This window comes from Saccoglossus kowalevskii, chromosome 2 (assembly GCF_978046115.1).
Source record: "Saccoglossus kowalevskii chromosome 2, keSacKowa6.1, whole genome shotgun sequence".
NCBI classification, from domain to species: Eukaryota; Metazoa; Hemichordata; class Enteropneusta; family Harrimaniidae; genus Saccoglossus; species Saccoglossus kowalevskii.
Window position 1 is genome coordinate 42416974 of NC_140642.1, and position 24514 is coordinate 42441487.

Below are 24514 nucleotides of genomic sequence, written 5' to 3' on the forward strand. Positions count from 1 at the left end.
CAGCCACTGCTGTCACTTTTATAGACCATTTCTACTCATTGAATATTTTGTTCAAGATGGCAGCTACCGCTGTCACTTGTATAGACCATTTCTGCTCATTGAATAGTTGTTGAAGATGGTAGCCGCCGCTGTCACTTTTATAGATCATTTCTACTCATTGAATAGTTGTTCAAGATGGTAGCCGCCGCTGTCACTTTTATAGATCATTTCTACTCATTGAATAGTTGTTCAAGATGGCAGCCACTGCTGTCACTTTTATAGACCATTTCTACTCATTGAATATTTTGTTCAAGATGGCAGCCACCGCTGTCACTTGTATAGACCATTTCCACTCTTTGAATAGTTGTTCAAGATGGCATTCACTGCTGTCACTTTTATAGACCATTTCTACTCATTGAATATTTTGTTCAAGATGGCAGCCACCGCTGTCACTTGTATAGACCATTTCTACTCATTGAATAGTTGTTTAAGATGGCAGCCACTGCTGTCACTTTTATAGACCATTTCTACTCATTGAATAGTTGTTTAAGATGGCAACCATCGCTGTCACTTTTATAGATCATTTCTACTCATTGAATATTTTGTTCAAGATGGCAGCCACCGCTGTCACTTGTATAGACCATTTCTACTCATTGAATAGTTGTTCAAGATGGCAGCTACCGCTGTCACTTGTATAGACCATTTCTACTCATTGAGTAGTTGTTCAAGATGGCAGCCACCGCTGTCACTTGTATAGATCATTTCTACTCATTGAATATTTTGTTCAAGATGGCAGCCACCGCTGTCACTTTTATAGACCATTTCTACTCATTGAATATTTTGTTCAAGATGGCAGCCACCGCTGTCACTTGTATAGACCATTTCCACTCATTGAATAGTTGTTCAAGATGGCAGCCACCGCTGTCACTTTTATAGATCATTTCTACTCATTGAATAGATGTTCAAGATGGCAGGCACTGCTGTCACTTTTACAGACCATTTCTACTCATTGAAAAGTTGTTCAAGATGGCAGCTACCGCTGTCACTTGTATAGACCATTTCTGCTCATTGAATAGTTGTTCAAGATGGTAGCCGCCGCTGTCACTTTTATAGACCATTTCTACTCATTGAAAAGTTGTTCAAGATGGCAGCCACTGCTGTCACTTTTATAGACCATTTCTACTCATTGAATATTTTGTTCAAGATGGCAGCCACCGCTGTCACTTGTATAGACCATTTCTACTCATTGAATATTTTGTTCAAGATGGCAGCCACCGCTGTCACTTGTATAGACCATTTCTACTCATTGAATATTTTGTTCAAGATGGCAGCCACCGCTGTCACTTGTATAGACCATTTCTACTCATTGAATAGATGTTCAAGATGGCAGGCACCGCTGTCACTTTTATAGACCATTTCTACTCATTGAAAAGTTGTTCAAGATGGCAGCCACCGCTGTCACTTGTATAGACAATTTCTACTCATTGAATAGTTGTTCAAGATGGTAGCCGCCGCTGTCACTTGTATAGATCATTTCTACTCATTGAATAGTTTTTCAAGGTGGCAGCCACCGCTGTCACTTTTATAGATCATTTCTACTCATTGAATATTTTGTTCAAGATGGCAGCCACCGCTGTCACTTTTATAGACCATTTCTACTCATTGAATAGTTGTTCAAGATGGCAGCCACCGCTGTCACTTTTATAGATCATTTCTACTCATTGAATAGTTGTTCAAGATGGCAGGCACCGCTGTCACTTTTATAGACCATTTCTACTCATTGAAAAGTTGTTCAAGATGGCAGCCACTGCTGTCACTTTTATAGACCATTTCTACTCATTGAATATTTTGTTCAAGATGGCAGCTACCGCTGTCACTTGTATAGACCATTTCTGCTCATTGAATAGTTGTTGAAGATGGTAGCCGCCGCTGTCACTTTTATAGATCATTTCTACTCATTGAATAGTTGTTCAAGATGGTAGCCGCCGCTGTCACTTTTATAGATCATTTCTACTCATTGAATAGTTGTTCAAGATGGCAGCCACTGCTGTCACTTTTATAGACCATTTCTACTCATTGAATATTTTGTTCAAGATGGCAGCCACCGCTGTCACTTGTATAGACCATTTCCACTCTTTGAATAGTTGTTCAAGATGGCATTCACTGCTGTCACTTTTATAGACCATTTCTACTCATTGAATATTTTGTTCAAGATGGCAGCCACCGCTGTCACTTGTATAGACCATTTCTACTCATTGAATAGTTGTTTAAGATGGCAGCCACTGCTGTCACTTTTATAGACCATTTCTACTCATTGAATAGTTGTTTAAGATGGCAACCATCGCTGTCACTTTTATAGATCATTTCTACTCATTGAATATTTTGTTCAAGATGGCAGCCACCGCTGTCACTTGTATAGACCATTTCTACTCATTGAATAGTTGTTCAAGATGGCAGCTACCGCTGTCACTTGTATAGACCATTTCTACTCATTGAGTAGTTGTTCAAGATGGCAGCCACCGCTGTCACTTGTATAGATCATTTCTACTCATTGAATATTTTGTTCAAGATGGCAGCCACCGCTGTCACTTTTATAGACCATTTCTACTCATTGAATATTTTGTTCAAGATGGCAGCCACCGCTGTCACTTGTATAGACCATTTCTACTCATTGAATAGTTGTTCAAGATGGCAGCCACCGCTGTCACTCTTATAGACCATTTCTACTCATTGAAAAGTTGTTCAAGATGGCAGCCACCGCTGTCACTTTTATAGACCATTTCTACTCATTGAATAGTTGTTCAAGATGGCAGCCACCACTGTTATGTTATAGACCATTTCTACTCATTGAATATTTGTTCAAGATGGCAGCCACCGCTGTCACTTGTATAGACCATTTCTACTCATTGAATATTTTGTTCAAGATGGCAGCCACCGCTGTCACTTGTATAGACCATTTCTACTCATTGAATATTTTGTTCAAGATGGCAGCCACCGCTGTCACTTGTATAGACCATTTCTACTCATTGAATATTTTGTTCAAGATGGCAGCCACCGCTGTCACTTGTATAGACCATTTCTACTCATTGAATATTTTGTTCAAGATGGCAGCCACCGCTGTCACTTGTATAGACCATTTCCACTCATTGAATAGTTGTTCAAGATGGCAGCCACCGCTGTCACTTTTATAGATCATTTCTACTCATTGAATAGATGTTCAAGATGGCAGGCACTGCTGTCACTTTTATAGACCATTTCTACTCATTGAAAAGTTGTTCAAGATGGCAGCTACCGCTGTCACTTGTATAGACCATTTCTGCTCATTGAATAGTTGTTCAAGATGGTAGCCGCCGCTGTCACTTTTATAGACCATTTCTACTCATTGAATATTTTGTTCAAGATGGCAGCCACCACTGTTACTTGTATAGACCTCTTCTACTCATTGAATAGTTGTTCAAGATGGCAGCCACCGCTGTCACTTTTATAGACCATTTCTACTCATTGAATAGTTGTTCAAGATGGCAGCCACCGCTGTCACTCTTATAGACCATTTCTACTCATTGAAAAGTTGTTCAAGATGGCAGCCACCGCTGTCACTTTTATAGACCATTTCTACTCATTGAATAGTTGTTCAAGATGGCAGCCACCACTGTTATTTTATAGACCATTTCTACTCATTGAATATTTGTTCAAGATGGCAGCCATCGCTGTCACTTGTATAGACCATTTCTACTCATTGAATATTTTGTTCAAGATGGCAGCCACCGCTGTCACTTGTATAGACCATTTCTACTCATTGAATATTTTGTTCAAGATGGCAGCCACCGCTGTCACTTGTATAGACCATTTCTACTCATTGAATATTTTGTTCAAGATGGCAGCCACCGCTGTCACTTGTATAGACCATTTCTACTCATTGAATATTTTGTTCAAGATGGCAGCCACCGCTGTCACTTGTATAGACCATTTCCACTCATTGAATAGTTGTTCAAGATGGCAGCCACCGCTGTCACTTTTATAGATCATTTCTACTCATTGAATAGATGTTCAAGATGGCAGGCACTGCTGTCACTTTTATAGACCATTTCTACTCATTGAAAAGTTGTTCAAGATGGCAGCTACCGCTGTCACTTGTATAGACCATTTCTGCTCATTGAATAGTTGTTCAAGATGGTAGCCGCCGCTGTCACTTTTATAGACCATTTCTACTCATTGAAAAGTTGTTCAAGATGGCAGCCACTGCTGTCACTTTTATAGACCATTTCTACTCATTGAATATTTTGTTCAAGATGGCAGCCACCGCTGTCACTTGTATAGACCATTTCTACTCATTGAATATTTTGTTCAAGATGGCAGCCACCGCTGTCACTTGTATAGACCATTTCTACTCATTGAATAGATGTTCAAGATGGCAGGCACCGCTGTCACTTTTATAGACCATTTCTACTCATTGAAAAGTTGTTCAAGATGGCAGCCACCGCTGTCACTTGTATAGACAATTTCTACTCATTGAATAGTTGTTCAAGATGGTAGCCGCCGCTGTCACTTGTATAGATCATTTCTACTCATTGAATAGTTTTTCAAGATGGCAGCCACCGCTGTCACTTTTATAGATCATTTCTACTCATTGAATATTTTGTTCAAGATGGCAGCCACCGCTGTCACTTTTATAGACCATTTCTACTCATTGAATAGTTGTTCAAGATGGCAGCCACCGCTGTCACTTTTATAGATCATTTCTACTCATTGAATAGTTGTTCAAGATGGCAGGCACCGCTGTCACTTTTATAGACCATTTCTACTCATTGAAAAGTTGTTCAAGATGGCAGCCACTGCTGTCACTTTTATAGACCATTTCTACTCATTGAATATTTTGTTCAAGATGGCAGCTACCGCTGTCACTTGTATAGACCATTTCTGCTCATTGAATAGTTGTTGAAGATGGTAGCCGCCGCTGTCACTTTTATAGATCATTTCTACTCATTGAATAGTTGTTCAAGATGGTAGCCGCCGCTGTCACTTTTATAGATCATTTCTACTCATTGAATAGTTGTTCAAGATGGCAGCCACTGCTGTCACTTTTATAGACCATTTCTACTCATTGAATATTTTGTTCAAGATGGCAGCCACCGCTGTCACTTGTATAGACCATTTCCACTCTTTGAATAGTTGTTCAAGATGGCATTCACTGCTGTCACTTTTATAGACCATTTCTACTCATTGAATATTTTGTTCAAGATGGCAGCCACCGCTGTCACTTGTATAGACCATTTCTACTCATTGAATAGTTGTTTAAGATGGCAGCCACTGCTGTCACTTTTATAGACCATTTCTACTCATTGAATAGTTGTTTAAGATGGCAACCATCGCTGTCACTTTTATAGATCATTTCTACTCATTGAATATTTTGTTCAAGATGGCAGCCACCGCTGTCACTTGTATAGACCATTTCTACTCATTGAATAGTTGTTCAAGATGGCAGCTACCGCTGTCACTTGTATAGACCATTTCTACTCATTGAGTAGTTGTTCAAGATGGCAGCCACCGCTGTCACTTGTATAGATCATTTCTACTCATTGAATATTTTGTTCAAGATGGCAGCCACCGCTGTCACTTTTATAGACCATTTCTACTCATTGAATATTTTGTTCAAGATGGCAGCCACCGCTGTCACTTGTATAGACCATTTCCACTCATTGAATAGTTGTTCAAGATGGCAGCCACCGCTGTCACTTTTATAGATCATTTCTACTCATTGAATAGATGTTCAAGATGGCAGGCACTGCTGTCACTTTTACAGACCATTTCTACTCATTGAAAAGTTGTTCAAGATGGCAGCTACCGCTGTCACTTGTATAGACCATTTCTGCTCATTGAATAGTTGTTCAAGATGGTAGCCGCCGCTGTCACTTTTATAGACCATTTCTACTCATTGAAAAGTTGTTCAAGATGGCAGCCACTGCTGTCACTTTTATAGACCATTTCTACTCATTGAATATTTTGTTCAAGATGGCAGCCACCGCTGTCACTTGTATAGACCATTTCTACTCATTGAATATTTTGTTCAAGATGGCAGCCACCGCTGTCACTTGTATAGACCATTTCTACTCATTGAATATTTTGTTCAAGATGGCAGCCACCGCTGTCACTTGTATAGACCATTTCTACTCATTGAATAGATGTTCAAGATGGCAGGCACCGCTGTCACTTTTATAGACCATTTCTACTCATTGAAAAGTTGTTCAAGATGGCAGCCACCGCTGTCACTTGTATAGACAATTTCTACTCATTGAATAGTTGTTCAAGATGGTAGCCGCCGCTGTCACTTGTATAGATCATTTCTACTCATTGAATAGTTTTTCAAGGTGGCAGCCACCGCTGTCACTTTTATAGATCATTTCTACTCATTGAATATTTTGTTCAAGATGGCAGCCACCGCTGTCACTTTTATAGACCATTTCTACTCATTGAATAGTTGTTCAAGATGGCAGCCACCGCTGTCACTTTTATAGATCATTTCTACTCATTGAATAGTTGTTCAAGATGGCAGGCACCGCTGTCACTTTTATAGACCATTTCTACTCATTGAAAAGTTGTTCAAGATGGCAGCCACTGCTGTCACTTTTATAGACCATTTCTACTCATTGAATATTTTGTTCAAGATGGCAGCTACCGCTGTCACTTGTATAGACCATTTCTGCTCATTGAATAGTTGTTGAAGATGGTAGCCGCCGCTGTCACTTTTATAGATCATTTCTACTCATTGAATAGTTGTTCAAGATGGTAGCCGCCGCTGTCACTTTTATAGATCATTTCTACTCATTGAATAGTTGTTCAAGATGGCAGCCACTGCTGTCACTTTTATAGACCATTTCTACTCATTGAATATTTTGTTCAAGATGGCAGCTACCGCTGTCACTTGTATAGACCATTTCTACTCATTGAATAGTTGTTCAAGATGGTAGCCGCCGCTGTCACTTTTATAGATCATTTCTACTCATTGAATAGTTGTTCAAGATGGCAGCCACCGCTGTCACTTTTATAGATCATTTCTACTCATTGAATATTTTGTTCAAGATGGCAGCCACTGCTGTCACTTTTATAGACCATTTCTACTCATTGAATAGTTGTTCAAGATGGTAGCCGCCGCTGTCACTTTTATAGATCATTTCTACTCATTGAATAGTTGTTCAAGATGGCAGCCACTGCTGTCACTTTTATAGACCATTTCTACTCATTGAATATTTTGTTCAAGATGGCAGCTACCGCTGTCACTTGTATAGACCATTTCTACTCATTGAATAGTTGTTCAAGATGGTAGCCGCCGCTGTCACTTTTATAGATCATTTCTACTCATTGAATAGTTGTTCAAGATGGCAGCCACCGCTGTCACTTTTATAGATCATTTCTACTCATTGAATATTTTGTTCAAGATGGCAGCCACTGCTGTCACTTTTATAGACCATTTCTACTCATTGAATAGTTGTTCAAGATGGCAGCCACCGCTGTCACTTTTATAGATCATTTCTACTCATTGAATAGTTGTTCAAGATGGCAGCCACCGCTGTCACTTGTATAGACCATTTCTACTCATTGAATAGTTGTTTAAGATGGCAGCCACTGCTGTCACTTTTATAGACCATTTCTACTCATTGAATAGTTGTTTAAGATGGCAACCATCGCTGTCACTTTTATAGATCATTTCTACTCATTGAATATTTTGTTCAAGATGGCAGCCACCGCTGTCACTTGTATAGACCATTTCTACTCATTGAATAGTTGTTCAAGATGGCAGCTACCGCTGTCACTTGTATAGACCATTTCTACTCATTGAGTAGTTGTTCAAGATGGCAGCCACCGCTGTCACTTGTATAGATCATTTCTACTCATTGAATATTTTGTTCAAGATGGCAGCCACCGCTGTCACTTTTATAGACCATTTCTACTCATTGAATATTTTGTTCAAGATGGCAGCCACCGCTGTCACTTGTATAGACCATTTCTACTCATTGAATAGTTGTTCAAGATGGCAGCCACTGCTGTCACTCTTATAGACCATTTCTACTCATTGAATATTTTGTTCAAGATGGCAGCCACCGCTGTATCTAAACCATTTCAACCCATCGAATAGTTTTTCAAGATGGCAGCCATCGCTGTCACTTTTATAGACCATTTCTACCCATTGTATAGTTATTCAAGATGGCAACCATGGCTGTCTATTGTACAAACCATTTTTACTTATTCATTAGTTGTTTGATGAATATTTTTGTCATTTTTGGTAAGAAGCGATATTTTCGACTGCTTGTTAAAAACCGCAAGTCTGATTGCTTTAATATCACACATATAGGTACTACAGGTTGACCTTTCTCAGATTTGTTCATTTCGTGGTGATATCTTTAATTCTCTAATTTTGAAGAATATTTTTGTTATTTTTGGTAAGAAGTGATATTTTCGACTGCTTGTTAAAAACCGCAAGTCATATAAGTACCTCAGATAGACATCTTTCAGATTTGTTCATTTTCAAATGATAGCTTCAGTACTTTAATTAAAACGTACATTGCTAATAGTGGAGTTATCTGAGCCGAGAGGCTGCTTGTTGAAACGTACATTGCTAATAGTGGAGCTATCTGAGCCGAGAGGCTGCTTGTTGAAACGTGCATTGCTAATAGTGGAGCTATCTGAGCCGAGAGGCTGCTTGTTGAAACATACATTGCGAATAGTGGAGCTATCTGAGCCGAGAGGCTGCTTGTTAAATTTATTTATTCATTGATGGAATGTATTATAAACTTTTTAATGCTGAAGTCAAAAATTATTTGAATGTTGATTTCTGAAAAGAAAAAAAAAGCAGCCTCCACTACTATCTTTCAAAACTCAAGTTTAATCCAAGTCCAAGTGCATATAGGTTTCATAGACTAACTCATGACAATGAAATGTTTATTCACCACTACTGTTAGTGTTTATGTTTGCAAGTGAGTGCAAACAAATTGAATAATTAACAGCAAAGAGTCTTCTTCAACATAGTGACAGTACTATTCCTAGAAAGATTAAGCTGGTAATGTAGTCCAGACACTCCTAGAACCAATGATCCTAATCCATTCTGGTGAATAATTTATGTAAGCAGACAGTGACAACTACTATATTAACAATATGTCAGTATCTTAGTATTACTGATGAAATGGAACATTTGAATAGCTATTAATCTCGGCAATTTGTTTCTCACAATGAATAAAACAAGTCTGCTATGTTGGTTTTTCAGTGCATTGTCACCTTTTTCTTTGCCCACAAAGAAACAATGAACAGTCTCCCAGACATGAACCTGACGCATTAACCGAGTGTAGGCTTTGATAAAGTGAGTCTTTGGGGTCAAACTGGTGTCATATGCTAATTATCTCACCGTTGTGAATCATGATTTTTAATTGGCCAAAAGACTTTAGGCAAGAAAAAAAAGTAACTCAATCAATCACACACTTGCTTAGCTCCACCACTCATATAACCAATTTTCCTGTCTCTACAAGTCTATAGTAGAATTGACCTGTATGTTACTTTGAGAACAGTCATGTAATCAATCATTTGGCTTGTTTGTCTGAAAATTTGTCTTTGATACTTTTTGTTCTACAGGCCAAAAATACTGTAAAGCAAAAACAATTCACCTTTGTTTGTTAATGGGTTACCATTAAAGAAGTTATATACTATGTCATTGAAAATATACAAAAATGAGAAATTTGTTTATATTCTTTTATTGCAAATTACAAATATTTGTTGTCAGCACACGAGCACGCAATACTGAATGAACTAATACATTGTTTACAAAACATGCAAGTACTTTTCACTGTGGGAATATCGACTAAAATCTTATAATTCAGCCACTCAAAATATAATTTCCATTTTTCTTCAAATAGTTCAGCCACTCGCATTATAATTATATATTTGATGTGACTTACTTTGTTTTTCTCAACTTTATGCACATACTTTAGTGCACGTAAACTTAACATTGAATATATGAGACACAAGTTAGCCACACTACCTTATACAACATAACCACTTTGTAAAAATATCAAGGTGGAATCTGAATACCATTTTTTGACTGAATGTGAAATGCTCACAACAATTAGAGAAAAATTATTGCAGAAAATCTTGTCATTTCAAAACACCTAAGTACTATTTAGAAATTGTGCTTTATTCTGGAGCCTGCACACAATATAGTGTTGGTTCATACATATTTCAAATGTACAATCTGAAAGAGTATCTCAGGTCAGCAATGTGCTGTGTTGTTGTTGATACTGTATCTCTTTCACAAGAAGGTTTTGGTAATTAAATAAATTTTTAATTATTTTTTCTTTTCTGTCTTCAGTAATTATCTGTCCTAAGTATTTAATTAATTAATTGCTTGAGATTGATATTATTAAAATTAATTTAACTTTTAATGATTTTATTGCACTTTTTCAACTTGCATTCATAATTGATCTTCTGCTTCTGCTGTTAGTGTAGTGTCATCTTATGTTCTAAAAATGTCTTGTTTATAAAATTAAACAAATTCAAATGCAGCCTTTGTGTACACCTCTTCTGATTTGTATTCTCATTAATTCTCCTCCTCTTTCTACTCGGGTTCCAATAGAAGTATGAAAATATATATTTGTAAATTGTATACATGACAATGACAGGAGATAACTAAGCTATAGAGTAAACACTGTATTACCCAGCACTGCTACATTGTATACATCAGCTGTGTAAACATTCCATTTTATCTCAAGCCATTATTCCAGAGTTCTGTTTTTGGTTGTATTTGAAGGTCAATTTGACTTTGAATCCACCTGTTGCTTAATTTGTACTCAATGTTAACATATTTAACCTTCATGAATTAATGTTACATATAATGGTGGCATATCACCAATTTCTAATCCATCTATACATTAACTTTACCAATTATAAATTATTTGTATATATTTACAGTTTTGGTAGTATAGAGATCATACTGCAAACTAAGTGATACCTCCATCTTGTTATTGCTATTTGTTAGTGCCATTGTTTTAATATCGAAATATTTCATGAGTCACCCTTAAATACCACATTGTCATTTCTACTGGTCTCTATCAGTCTGTGGTATATAGAGGATATTTCATGAGTCACCCTTAAATGCCACATTGTCATTTCTACTGGTCTCTATCAGTCTGTGGTATATAGAGGATATTTCATGAGTCACCCTTAAATGCCACATTGTCATTTCTACTGGTCTCTATCAGTCTGTGGTATATAGAGGATATTTCATGAGTCACCCTTAAATACCACATTGTCATTTCTACTGGTCTCTATTAGTCTGTGGTATAAAGAGGATATTTCATGAGTCACCCTTAAATGCCACATTGTCATTTCTACTGGTCTCTATCAGTCTGTGGTATATAGAGGATATTTCATGAGTCACCCTTAAATACCACATTGTCATTTCTACTGGTCTCAATCAGTCTGTGGTATATAGAGGATATTTCATGAGTCACCCTTAAATGCCACATTGTCATTTCTACTGGTCTCTATCAGTCTGTGATATATAGAGGATATTTCATAAGTCACCCTTAAATGCCACATTGTCATTTCTACTGGTCTCTATCAGTCTGTGGTATATAGAGGATATTTCATGAGTCACCCTTAAATACCACATTGTCATTTCTACTGGTCTCTATCAGTCTGTGGTATATAGAGGATATTTCATGAGTCACCCTTAAATACCACATTGTCATTTCTACTGGTTTCTATCAGTCTGTGGTATATAGAGGATATTTCATAAGTCACCTTTAAATGCCACATTGTCATTTCTACTGGTCTCTATCAGTCTGTGGTATATAGAGGATATTTCATGAGTCACCCTTAAATGCCACATTGTTATTTCTACTGGTCTCTATCAGTCTGTGGTATAAAGAGGATATTTCATGAGTCACCCTTAAATGCCACATTGTCATTTCTACTGGTCTCTATCAGTCTGTGGTATATAGAGGATATTTCATGAGTCACCCTTAAATACCACATTGTCATTTCTACTGGTCTCTATCAGTCTGTGGTATATAGAGGATATTTCATGAGTCATCCTTAAATACCACATTGTCATTTCTACTGGTGTCTATCAGTCTGTGGTATATAGAGGCTATTTCATGAGTCACCCTTAAATACCACATTGTTATTTCTACTGGTCTCTATCAGTCTGTGGTATATAGAGGATATTTCATAAGTCACCCTTAAATGCCACATTGTCATTTCTACTGGTCTCTATCAGTCTGTGGTATATAGAGGATATTTCATGAGTCACACTTAAATGCCACATTGTCATTTCTACTGGTCTCTATCAGTCGGTGGTATATAGAGAATATTTCATGAGTCACCCTTAAATACCACATTGTCATTTCTACTGGTCTCTATCAGTCTGTGGTATATAGAGGATATTTCATGAGTCACCCTTAAATGCCACATTATCATTTCTACTGGTCTCTATCAGTCTGTGGTATAAAAAGGATATTTCATAAGTCACCCTTAAATGCCACATTGTCATTTCTACTGGTCTCTATCAGTCTGTGGTATATAGAGGATATTTCATGAGTCACCCTTAAATACCACATTGTCATTTCTACTGGTCTCTATCAGTCTGTGGTATATAGAGGATATTTCATGAGTCACCCTTAAATGCCACATTGTCATTTCTACTGGTCTCTATCAGTCTGTGGTATAAAGAGGATATTTCATAAGTCACCCTTAAATGCCACATTGTCATTTCTACTGGTCTCTATCAGTCTGTGGTATATAGAGGATATTTCATGAGTCACCCTTAAATACCACATTGTTATTTCTACTGGTCTCTATCAGTCTGTGGTATATAGAGGATATTTCATAAGTCACCCTTAAATGCCACATTGTCATTTCTACTGGTCTCTATCAGTCTGTGGTATATAGAGGATATTTCATGAGTCACCTTTTAATACCACATTGTCATTTCTACTGGTCTCTATCAGTCTGTGGTATATAGAGGATATTTCATGAGTCACCCTTAAATACCACATTGTCATTTCTACTGGCCTCTATCAGTCTGTGGTATATAGATGATATTTCATAAGTCACCCTTAAATACCACATTGTCATTTCTACTGGTCTCTATCAGTCTGTGGTATATAGAGGATAATTCATAAGTCATCCTTAAATACCACATTGTCATTTCTACTGGTCTCTATCAGTCTGTGGTATATAGAGGATATTTCATAAGTCACCCTTAAATACCACATTGTCATTTCTACCGGTCTCTATCAGTCTGTGGTATATAGAGGATATTTCATGAGTCACCCTTAAATACCACATTGTCATTTCTACTGGTCTCTATCAGTCTGTGGTATATAGAGGATATTTCATGAGTCACCCTTAAATGCCACATTGTCATTTCTACTGGTCTCTATCAGTCTGTGGTATATAGAGGATATTTCATGAGTCACCCTTAAATACCACATTGTCATTTCTACTGGTCTCTATCAGTCTGTGGTATATAGAGGATATTTCATGAGTCACCTTTTAATACCACATTGTCATTTCTACTGGTCTCTATCAGTCTGTGGTATATAGAGGATATTTCATGAGTCACCCTTAAATACCACATTGTCATTTCTACTGGTCTCTATCAGTCTGTGGTATATAGAGGATATTTCATGAGTCACCCTTAAATGCCACATTGTCATTTCTACTGGTCTCTATCAGTCTGTGGTATATAGAGGATATTTCATGAGTCACCCTTAAATACCACATTGTCATTTCTACTGGTCTCTATCAGTCTGTGGTATATAGAGGATATTTCATGAGTCGCCCTTAAATAGCACATTGTCATTTCTACTGGTCTCTATCAGTCTGTGGTATATAGAGGATATTTCATAAGTCACCCTTAAATGCCACATTGTCATTTCTACTGGTCTCTATCAGTCTGTGGTATATAGAGGATATTTCATGAGTCACCTTTTAATACCACATTGTCATTTCTACTGGTCTCTATCAGTCTGTGGTATATAGAGGATATTTCATAAGTCACCCTTAAATGCCACATTGTCATTTCTACTGTTCTCTATCAGTCTGTGGTATATAGAGGATATTTCATGAGTCACCTTTTAATACCACATTGTCATTTCTACTGGTCTCTATCAGTCTGTGGTATATAGAGGATATTTCATGAGTCACCCTTAAATACCACATTGTCATTTCTACTGGTCTCTATCAGTCTGTGGTATATAGAGGATATTTCATGAGTCACCCTTAAATGCCACATTGTCATTTCTACTGGTCTCTATCAGTCTGTGGTATATAGAAGATATTTCATGAGTCACCCTTAAATACCTCATTGTCATTTCTACTGGTCTCTATCAGTCTGTGGTATATAGAGGATATTTCATGAGTCGCCCTTAAATAGCACATTGTCATTTCTACTGGTCTCTATCAGTCTGTGGTATATAGAGGATATTTCATAAGTCACCCTTAAATGCCACATTGTCATTTCTACTGGTCTCTATCAGTCTGTGGTATATAGAGGATATTTCATGAGTCACCTTTTAATACCACATTGTCATTTCTACTGGTATCTATCAGTCTGTGGTATATAGAGGATATTTCATAAGTCACCCTTAAATGCCACATTGTCATTTCGACTGGTCTCTATCAGTCTGTGGTATATAGAGGATATTTCATGAGTCACCTTTTAATACCACATTGTCATTTCTACTGGTCTCTATCAGTCTGTGGTATATAGAGGATATTTCATGAGTCACCCTTAAATACCACATTGTCATTTCTACTGGTCTCTATCAGTCTGTGGTATATAGAGGATATTTCATAAGTCACCCTTAAATACCACATTGTCATTTCTACTGGTCTCTATCAGTCTGTGGTATATAGAGGATATTTCATGAGTCACCCTTAAATACCACATTGTCATTTCTACTGGTCTCTATCAGTCTGTGGTATATAGAGGATATTTCATGAGTCACCCTTAAATACCACATTGTCATTTCTACTGGTCTCTATCAGTCTGTGGTATATAGAGGATATTTCATGAGTCACCCTTAAATGCCACATTGTCATTTCTACTGGTCTCTATCAGTCTGTGGTATATAGAGGATATTTCATGAGTCACCCTTAAATGCCACATTGTCATTTCTACTGGTCTCTATCAGTCTGTGGTATATAGAGGATATTTCATGAGTCACCCTTAAATGCCACATTGTCATTTCTACTGGTCTCTATCAGTCTGTGGTATAAGGAGGATATTTCATGAGTCACCCTTAAATGCCACATTGCCATGTTGAGTCCATGCTCAGACTGGTATTACTAGTCTGAGGTCCATGGAAAGACCAAATATATGGCTGAATTAGACAAAAAAATGGGTCATGTACAACTTCTGATTAATTAACATATTCAATAGACTGTATAACAAGAGACAAACAATAACTTAAGGTAGCAGGATAGTTTTTTTGCATGAAAAATGTAAACACCTATAATCGGAATAAATTTTACAAGAAACCATACAATCTATATATGTTTGGAAAGCTCTTGACTTGTATTTTTCTATTATTAATATTTTGTGAACATTGTGTTTGTTTTAGCGTCACGTGATTCTGAAAATCGGCAGGGCTGATAATTTAACTAACATGAATAAAATTTTAATTGTCATGTCCACAGTCATTCATGTGATCAAAACCTTTACATTGTTTTGAAGCAAAGGTCATGAAGTTTAAATCTGTATTTCTATTTTTTGCATTAATTTTTTTTTTCTTTCCGAAAATCACAAATTTCAAGCACGTTTTTTGGTGTTAAAGTTAGTGTATACCAATGGTTTGCATGACGTTTGTGAAAAAACGCAATAGAATTTTGCAAATATGTCAATACGGATATGAAGCCAACATATCCAAGAGTAAGAAAAGCTAAACGGCGACATATTAGCGCTACTCACTGAAACGCTATTTAAAATTAGGTCAACGGTAATTGCCAGAAACCGAACACCGTGAAATCGGCACTTTTATGATTTCAAACTTCAATCAACGTTAACTCCCGTTTTTGCTGCAAAATTTACATGGGCTAACTGTAAATGAAATACTTTGAAAGTTGTTTTCGAGAAAAATTATGACCCGACATTTATATCTGTGAAAAACTTTGTTTTTTGGCCGTTTTCTTTCACGCTATGAAGTTTTGTGGCGGTCTGTGCTGATAACGAATGGTGACGTCATTCATTAAAGCTTGGATTATGCAAAGTGAGTGGTTCTGTTTACGAGTAACAAACAATACAGACACTACAATTGGCAGTTGAAGTGTTTTTAAATACAGTGTATTTATTTTGGGGGTCGTTGTATTTGTAAACTTATTAGTTCAAGCATGCCACGAGTTTCGAAGTCTCCTGGAGGCAGAAGAACACCTTCCGACAAAATCCATGACTACCCCAACTATAGCTGCGGTTCCGTAGCTCTTTGGTGCGACATACAATCTAATTTTGCCCTAACAATTTCATTCGGACGTCTTGTTTTTATTTTTGTTATTGTATGTCGAACATATGGGCCGGCCAGTGTCTGTCACGTAAATAATGCAGTCGGCAACATAGGGCTATGATTCCACAGCTACCCCAACTACCATCAATTGTCACTGCTAAGTCAGCCGTCTCTTCTTCGTTTTCAATTTCTTTTAGACTGAACTTGATTTCCCGCAATTTCTGGGCTGCTTCTTTGAACTCGTCTTCCAATAGTAACTCTCCATTTTCAGCCACAGCTCGTACATACTGGCGAAAGGGCGGACCCGTTACTGGTTGAGGTAACCCCAAATAGGTCGACAGTTTCATCAGAGCGTGCAGTCCCTTTCCAATCGCTCGCATTCCAATGGCAGCCTTTCTATTTATTTCGAAAACTGCTCCCTTCTTTCGGGATGACGGGAAGCTAGCACGCTACTATTTCGTTGCCGTGCATTTTGTTCGCATGAATACATTAGATAAAACAACCAAGTATTTATCAGACAGATTTATTACATGTAACATAATTTAGGAATTTAGAAAAACCTAAGCATGCAAGTATACCTACTTGGTGAAAACTCCTCTGAAGTGGGGATCATACAAACCAGGTCTAAGCATATTCTTATCATTGATCAACCTTTACATGTAGTTTGTGGCCTGTTATCAGAATTTTCATGCAATGCATAGCCACCACAGATGACTGTATTTTATTGTTTGCAACCGTATTTTGTAAAAGGGAGCCCCCCCATTGTAACTGCATTTCTTCTGGACTAAGAAAGTAACCCCTTGGTCAGACACCTTTCAATGACAAAGCCAAGATAAAATATTACAGAAATTTTTTGTAAGTTTTTATTCTGTTAACATATAATTACATTGAAGTGGTACATTCATGTACTTTTTTGTTTATTCAAAATTTGTTGTTTCAAAAGCGATTGTTTTGTCTTTGCTGTACTTCCTCATCTAGAAAAGCAGCAGTGCACACATCTTATCAGCTGTGTGTAAACTACAAACAGATATCTTATCAGTTGTTTGTAAATAGCAAATAAAGAAAGTGGCCCAACTTAAAACTATTCACCCTCAGTTCAGTTATGTTTGTAAACCATGCATATTAATGAGATGCACTAGTTGGGTGTACACTGGATAAACAAAAACTTGGCCATTTGTTTGCACACTAGAAAAAAACCAGTTTACTTGTACAAGATTTTTTTTTTTCAATAAAATAAATACACCCATGTATGTAGCATACCTTAGGGAGCTATTCGTGTGATTTTCAAAAAAAATTGTGAAAAGTACTCAAAAAACTATTCTGCTACCTTAACACAGTAGTACCACAAGGAAGCTAACAACAACAAAAAACAACCAAGCCTAAATGTGTCTATGAAGTTTGTTTTGTTTTACGTCTTGAAACAAAGGTTATTTGACTTGAGTAGTTGCTGAGATGTTTACACTCAGTCTGATCACGTACGAGAATTCCTTTATTAATACTGACTAGACAATACATTTACTCATGTGACCATTGATAACACATCCAAGATCCTTTATAGTTTTTAATTATGATGTATTATAGAGTGACACAAATACATGCCATGTTATTGTATACAGGTTTACCACACATTTCATGATGAAGTCAACAATTATCGCCAACATTGGTGGAAATGTAATGGAGTTTGTCAGAAAAAGCCGCCATATTTTGGTGTTGTTAAGCGTGCAATGAACAGAGCCCCTTCAGCAAGGGATCCTTGGTGGGGAGAACATCAACGGTCTTGTGGAGGCATTTACATTAAAATAAAGGAGCCTGATGGATATGGACAAAAGAAATCTAAAAACAAGAGCATTATAACTGCAGCTAAAAAAGGTGAGCACAATGGAGTGCAATTAGCCACACTTGTCTCTGCAATACAATGCATCTGATGAATATTTAATGAGCCGACTTGAATGATGTGAAGGCATGTGTTAAAAAAAGCTGAAAAGTCAATGAAGAAGTATAGGAATTTATGTTAATGACATTAGCATCTATTGTGCATTCAATCACCATGGGGCAGGTGTTGCAACTTTCTCACAGACTCTAAATTATAAAACAACACCATGGGAAGTAGTTTATTCACGTGACTACCAGTATTCTATACTTTCCGTAGTACAATTAATGTATGACTCTCAAATGCAGCTGTTATTGACAAATGACGCACATGTTATATGTGACAGGAGTGTCTCGGCATTGCAAAAGTCTCATGTGATGAGACTGCTTTTAGCTACTAATCATTCCATCTGATGCATTTAGTGTACAGTCCAGCTGCAATGTTGCTCACAGTTACAATACAATTATGGTGTTTTTTCTATTAGAAGTGCTTCTCCAATAGAAATGCATATAAACCTAAAATTGTATTACTGAATCATTAAAATATGTTGTTTTTTTAAAAAATAAAGTAATGTCATTTATGTCAGTATCTGTGCTATGAATCAAGCATATATGATACAAACTCTTTTGTTTGGGCTGTGTAGACCTTACAGATGCCACAAATCAGTCTGTGAAGTTGTATACCATAAACAAATCTATTAATTCTGAGAAGTCAAAATAATTGTTTCTTCAAGAAGGTACAAATAGAATACAAATGTATTTTTGTTTGTATGTCCAAATTAATAGACCATTTTTTCATCGGTTCAATAATTACTGATTTTTTTTTCGGATGAAATAAATACAGACAGACAGTACATTTTCCATGATCCGATGTAGTATTGGCAGGTTTGGGGGGAATTTGACAATAAGTGTCCTTTTAATAGAGCTGTGTAGAAAGTAAAGTAAGTATATATAAGTTGTTTACAATACAAAATTATGTAACTGGAACTTTGTTGATCTAGCATGCTTGTACTGACACAGGGTCAAGCAGTTGTCAAATCAAAGACATGAACTCACACATCAGTTCTATCATGGCATCCATATATGGTAGCAATGAACTTAAACTTTTCACTAACATGGTGCCAAGTCATTCAAGCATTGTCTAAGGTAATGTTATGATCTATATGCAATGTTTTAAAGTTACGTTTATGTTATGAGGAAAAAGTTTGAAATTATTGATGGTACAATGTGTTGTGATCTTTGGTTGGAATCACCGGAGATGTGACTTGACGCTTACATCAAGATCTGTTAAGTTTTGCAACACATCTTTTTTTTTTTAATTTCCTTGCTATGTTTTACATGAATGCTATGAATTTATAAAATACATTTAATAATTATTATTTTTTAACACAATAAATTAAAAGAATGCATTTAATAATTATTATTTTAAAATAAACTGGGTATGTGAATTAATAGGGACTGCTGATTGATACAGTAACCAAGTTATAATTTGTACATCTTGCAACAAAAATAATAGAATTTAGCTTGCATGTTTTTGAAACATATTTGCATTCATTTGAAATTTTCCTCTTATGAGAAATAAATTACAACATAAAAATCATTCTAAATTACTTATGTCACACTTTCTTTTCCTTTCATCAGATACGAAACCATGTCATAAAAAATAGACGCAAACTTTCACACAGCGAAAACTGTTTTTCATTGCCATTTCAGGATATTATCTCTCATTAAATTATTACTACAGGCTGGAAACAGATGTATAATAAGAAGGTTATCCCGAGAATACCGCAAAGTATGCATGCAGGCAGTATGGGAATACTTTGATCTGTGCTATGCATTGGTCTATATGAGCATCATACTGCCTTCGTGTATACTTCGCATTATTTTTGTGATAACCAATCTTATGGCAGTACAAAATTTTATAAATTGAAATCTAGTTTTTTTTGCTAATCACTCATTTCATTATTTTATAGATAAGAAAAAAGATGGCATTGATATACGAAATTTATTTGTTGCCAAGAAACAAGATGAAAATAATGCTGAAGAGGAGGCTAATGATGTCTGTCCTCCACCAGTATTTAGTGGATTGGGTAACAAGCTTGGAGGTTCAACCACAGGAATTTCTCGGTTGCTAGGCAATAGTCATGGATATTCACATAAAGAAAAAGCATCTACATCATTTGACAATGGCCAAGTCGTCTGTATTAACTCATCTGATGAATCTACCAGCTGCAATTATTCAAAGCCATCACTGTGCAGTAAGGGGAATACTTCAACATTTAAAAAAACTAATTTGTTAAAAAAACACAATAAAAAAAAGAGGCCAAGTCCTATAATTTGCTTTAGTAGTTCATCAGAAGATGATGGTAGTGGAGATATTGATGCCAGTAGAGCTGTGAAAAAACCCAAACTTGAATGTGATGTAAGTGAAATTTGCAAAAGTAAAGACAGTTCTTTGACTGCCAATCAAAAATTAGTAGGAGAGCAAAGCTGTGATAAGAGTGGCAGCATGGTAGATTGTCCAGTATGTGCGGATCAGGTACTGAAAACAAACATTAATGATCATCTAGATTTATGTCTGTTCAACCAAACATGAATTAAGTGCATATTTTAGGTAAACCTCAGTTTTACAGACTTGCCATTTGGCAGGATAAGACTCTTGTTATTAATAAAGTAATAATAAGTTAAAAAGGTCCAAAACATACTGGTATATTTCTTGGCAATAAAAAAATAAAAAAACACATTAAAAAGTACTACCAGTAATGGAGACATGTGTATTATATTAATATTGCATTATGGATGTAACAGAATACAAACTCCATTCCATATAGAGGCTCATCTATCATAGTATTATATTGTTTTGTTTTTTCATTTAGCACTGGTGTTATTCATCAAAAGTTACTGTTCCTTTATTTATTTTTTATTATGTATGCGTTCTATACATTTACAACACAAAAGAATATTTAAAGTTTAAAAAAATCACACAAGATAAAAATGACTAATAAAGACTGGCATTAAAATAAATGATTGGGACCTGGAAAAAAAATTTACAAATTCAACCATATTTACCGAATCGAAATAAAAAAAAAAAACATACTAAACAATAAAAATTGTTTTGGAAAGTACCTGAAACTTGTTTGAATACAGTGTCTATTGTACAGAATCAAGTATGTAGAGCATGAAATAAAACATCACATGTTAAAAAACTTGATTTGTATGTGTCATGTGTTTGTATTATGCTCTACAGAGAAGAATGTGTAACTGATTTGATGTGATATACCATTACAAATTTCAAGATAAATACGCATTTCTACAATGCAAATAAGTGATTTTCTAAAAGAAATGAAATTTTTTTGTCTTCGTGTATTTGCAGAGTGTATATGTTTTGCCGCCTTGATAAAGCTTATAACCTTGCAAGTCCCCATTTTCATACTGTGTTCGAACGGGGATTAATAATTACAAGGCAGGGCGTTATAGGGTATACAATTAATTAATCCTGTATTACAAGGCAGGACAATATTTTTTATATATTATGAGGCAGGGCAATATGAAGTAAATTACAAGACTGGTGAAAAAAGTATAGCTTTAAGCAGGACTATATGAGGTGTAGAATTACAGGGCATGGCATTATGAGGTGTTGAATTACAGGGCATGGCATTATGAGGTGTTGAATTACAGGGTAGGACTATACGAGGTGTCAAATTACAGGGCAGGGCATTAGGAGGTGTAGAATTACAGGGCATGACATTATGAGGTGTTGAATTACAGGGCATGGCATTATGAGGTGTTGAATTACAGGGTAGGACTATACGAGGTGTAAAATTACAGGGCAGGGCATTATGAGGTGTAGAATTACAGGGTATGGCATTATGAGGTGTAGAACTACAGGGTAGGACTATACGAGGTGTAAAATTACAGGGCAGGGCAGTCTGAGGTGTAGAATTACAGGGTTAGGACTATATGAGGTGTAGAATTACAGGGCAGGGCAATATGAGGTGTAAAATTACAGGGCAGGGCAGTCTGAGGTGTAGAATTACAGGGTTAGGACTATATGAGGTGTAGAATTACAGGCCAGGGCAATATGAGGTGTAAAATTACAGGGCAGGGCAGTATGAGGTGTAGAATTACATGGTATGGCTATACAAGGTGTAGGATTACAGGGTAGGGCTATATGAGGTGTAGAATTACAGAGCATGGCAGTCTGAGGTGTAGAATTACATGGTATGGCTATACGAGGTGTAGAATTACAGGCTAGGGCTATATGAGGTGTAGAATTACAGGCTAGGGCTATATGAGGTGTAGAATTACAGGGTAGGGCTATATGAGGTGTAGAATTACAGAGCATGGCAGTCTGAGGTGTAGAATTACATGGTATGGCTATACGAGGTGTAGAATTACAGGCTAGGGCTATACGAGGTGTAGAATTACAGGCTAGGGCTATATGAGGTGTAGAATTACAGAGCATGGCAGTCTGAGGTGTAGAAATACATGGTATGGCTATACGAGGTGTAGAATTACAGGCTAGGGCTATATGAGGTGTAGGATTACAGGGTTATGGCTATATGAGGTGTAGAATTACAGGCTAGGGCATTATGAGATGTAGAATTACAGGGTAGGGCTATATGAGGTGTAGAATTACAGGATAGGGCTATATGAGGTGTAGAATTACAGGGTAGGGCTATATGAGGTGTAGAATTACAGGACATGGCAGTCTGAGGTGTACAATTACAGGGTAGGACTATATGGGGTGTAGAATTACAGGACATGGCAATCTGAGGTGTACAATTACATGGTTAAGGCTATATGAGGTGTAGAATTACAGGATAGGGCTATATGAGGTGTAGAATTACAGGGTAGGGCTATATGAGGTGTAGAATTACAGGGTAGGGCTATATGAGGTGTAGAATTACAGGGTAGGGCTATATGGGGTGTAGAATTACAGGACATGGCAGTCTGAGGTGTAGAATTACATGGTTAAGGCTATATGAGGTGTAGAATTACAGGATAGGGCTATATGAGGTGTAGAATTACAGGATAGGGCTATATGAGGTGTAGAATTACAGGGTAGGGCTATATGAGGTGTAGAATTACAGGGTTAAGGCTATATGAGGTGTAGAATTACAGGGTTAAGGCTATATGAGGTGTAGAATTACAGGATAGGGCTATATGAGGTGTAGAATTACAGGGTAGGGCTATATGAGGTGTAGAATTACAGGGTTAAGGCTATATGAGGTGTAGAATTACAGGATAGGGCTATATGAGGTGTAGAATTACAGGATAGGGCTATATGAGGTGTAGAATTACAGGGTAGGGCTATATGAGGTGTAGAATTACAGGGTTAAGGCTATATGAGGTGTAGAATTATAGGACATGGCAGTCTGAGGTGTAAAATTACAGGGTTAAGGCTATATGAGGTGTAGAATTCCAGGGTTAAGGCTATATGAGGTGTAGAATTACAGGACATGGCAGTCTGAGGTGTAGAATTACAGGACATGGCAGTCTGAGGTGTAGAATTACAGGATAGGGCTATATGAGGTGTAGAATTACAGGGTTAAGGCTATATGAGGTGTAGAATTATAGGACATGGCAGTCTGAGGTGTAGAATTACAGGGTTAAGGCTATATGAGGTGTAGAATTACAGGGTAGGGCTATATGGGGTGTAGAATTACAGGGTTAAGGCTATATGAGATGTAGAATTACAGGGTAGGGCTATATGGGGTGTAGAATTACAGGGTAGGGCTATATGAGGTGTAGAATTACAGGATAGGGCTATATGAGGTGTAGAATTACAGGACATGGCAGTCTGAGGTGTAGAATTACAGGGTTAAGGCTATATGAGGTGTGGAATTACAGAGTAGGGATATATGAGCTGTTGAATTACAGGGTAGGGCTATATGAGGTGTAGAATTACAGGAAGGGCTATATGAGGTGTAGAATTACAGGGTAGGGCTATATGAGGTGTAGAATTACAGGATAGGACTATATGAGGTGTAGAATTACAGGGTTAAGGCTATATGAGGTGTAGAATTACAGGGTAGGGCTATATGAGGTGTAGAATTACAGGATAGAGCTATATGAGGTGTAGAATTACAGGGTTAAGGCTATATGAGGTGTAGAATTACAGGGCATGGCAGTCTGAGGTGTAGGATTACAGGGTTATGGCTATGTGAGGTGTAGAA

At 36.9% G+C, this 24514-nt stretch overlaps 1 protein-coding gene across 1 annotated transcript in view; it reads left to right on the forward strand.

The window, feature by feature from the left end:
* Positions 1-21035, forward strand: part of LOC100366572 (DNA-dependent metalloprotease SPRTN-like) — a 54800-nt gene extending 33765 nt beyond the window's left edge. Inside the window, exons 5-6 of the mRNA XM_078014510.2 lie at positions 18083-18335; positions 20309-21035. Coding sequence (XP_077870636.1) covers positions 18083-18335; positions 20309-20931 — 876 coding nt within the window. The 3' untranslated portion in view covers positions 20932-21035. The remainder of the gene's footprint in view (positions 1-18082; positions 18336-20308) is intronic.
* The last annotated feature ends 3479 nt before the right edge of the window (positions 21036-24514 follow it).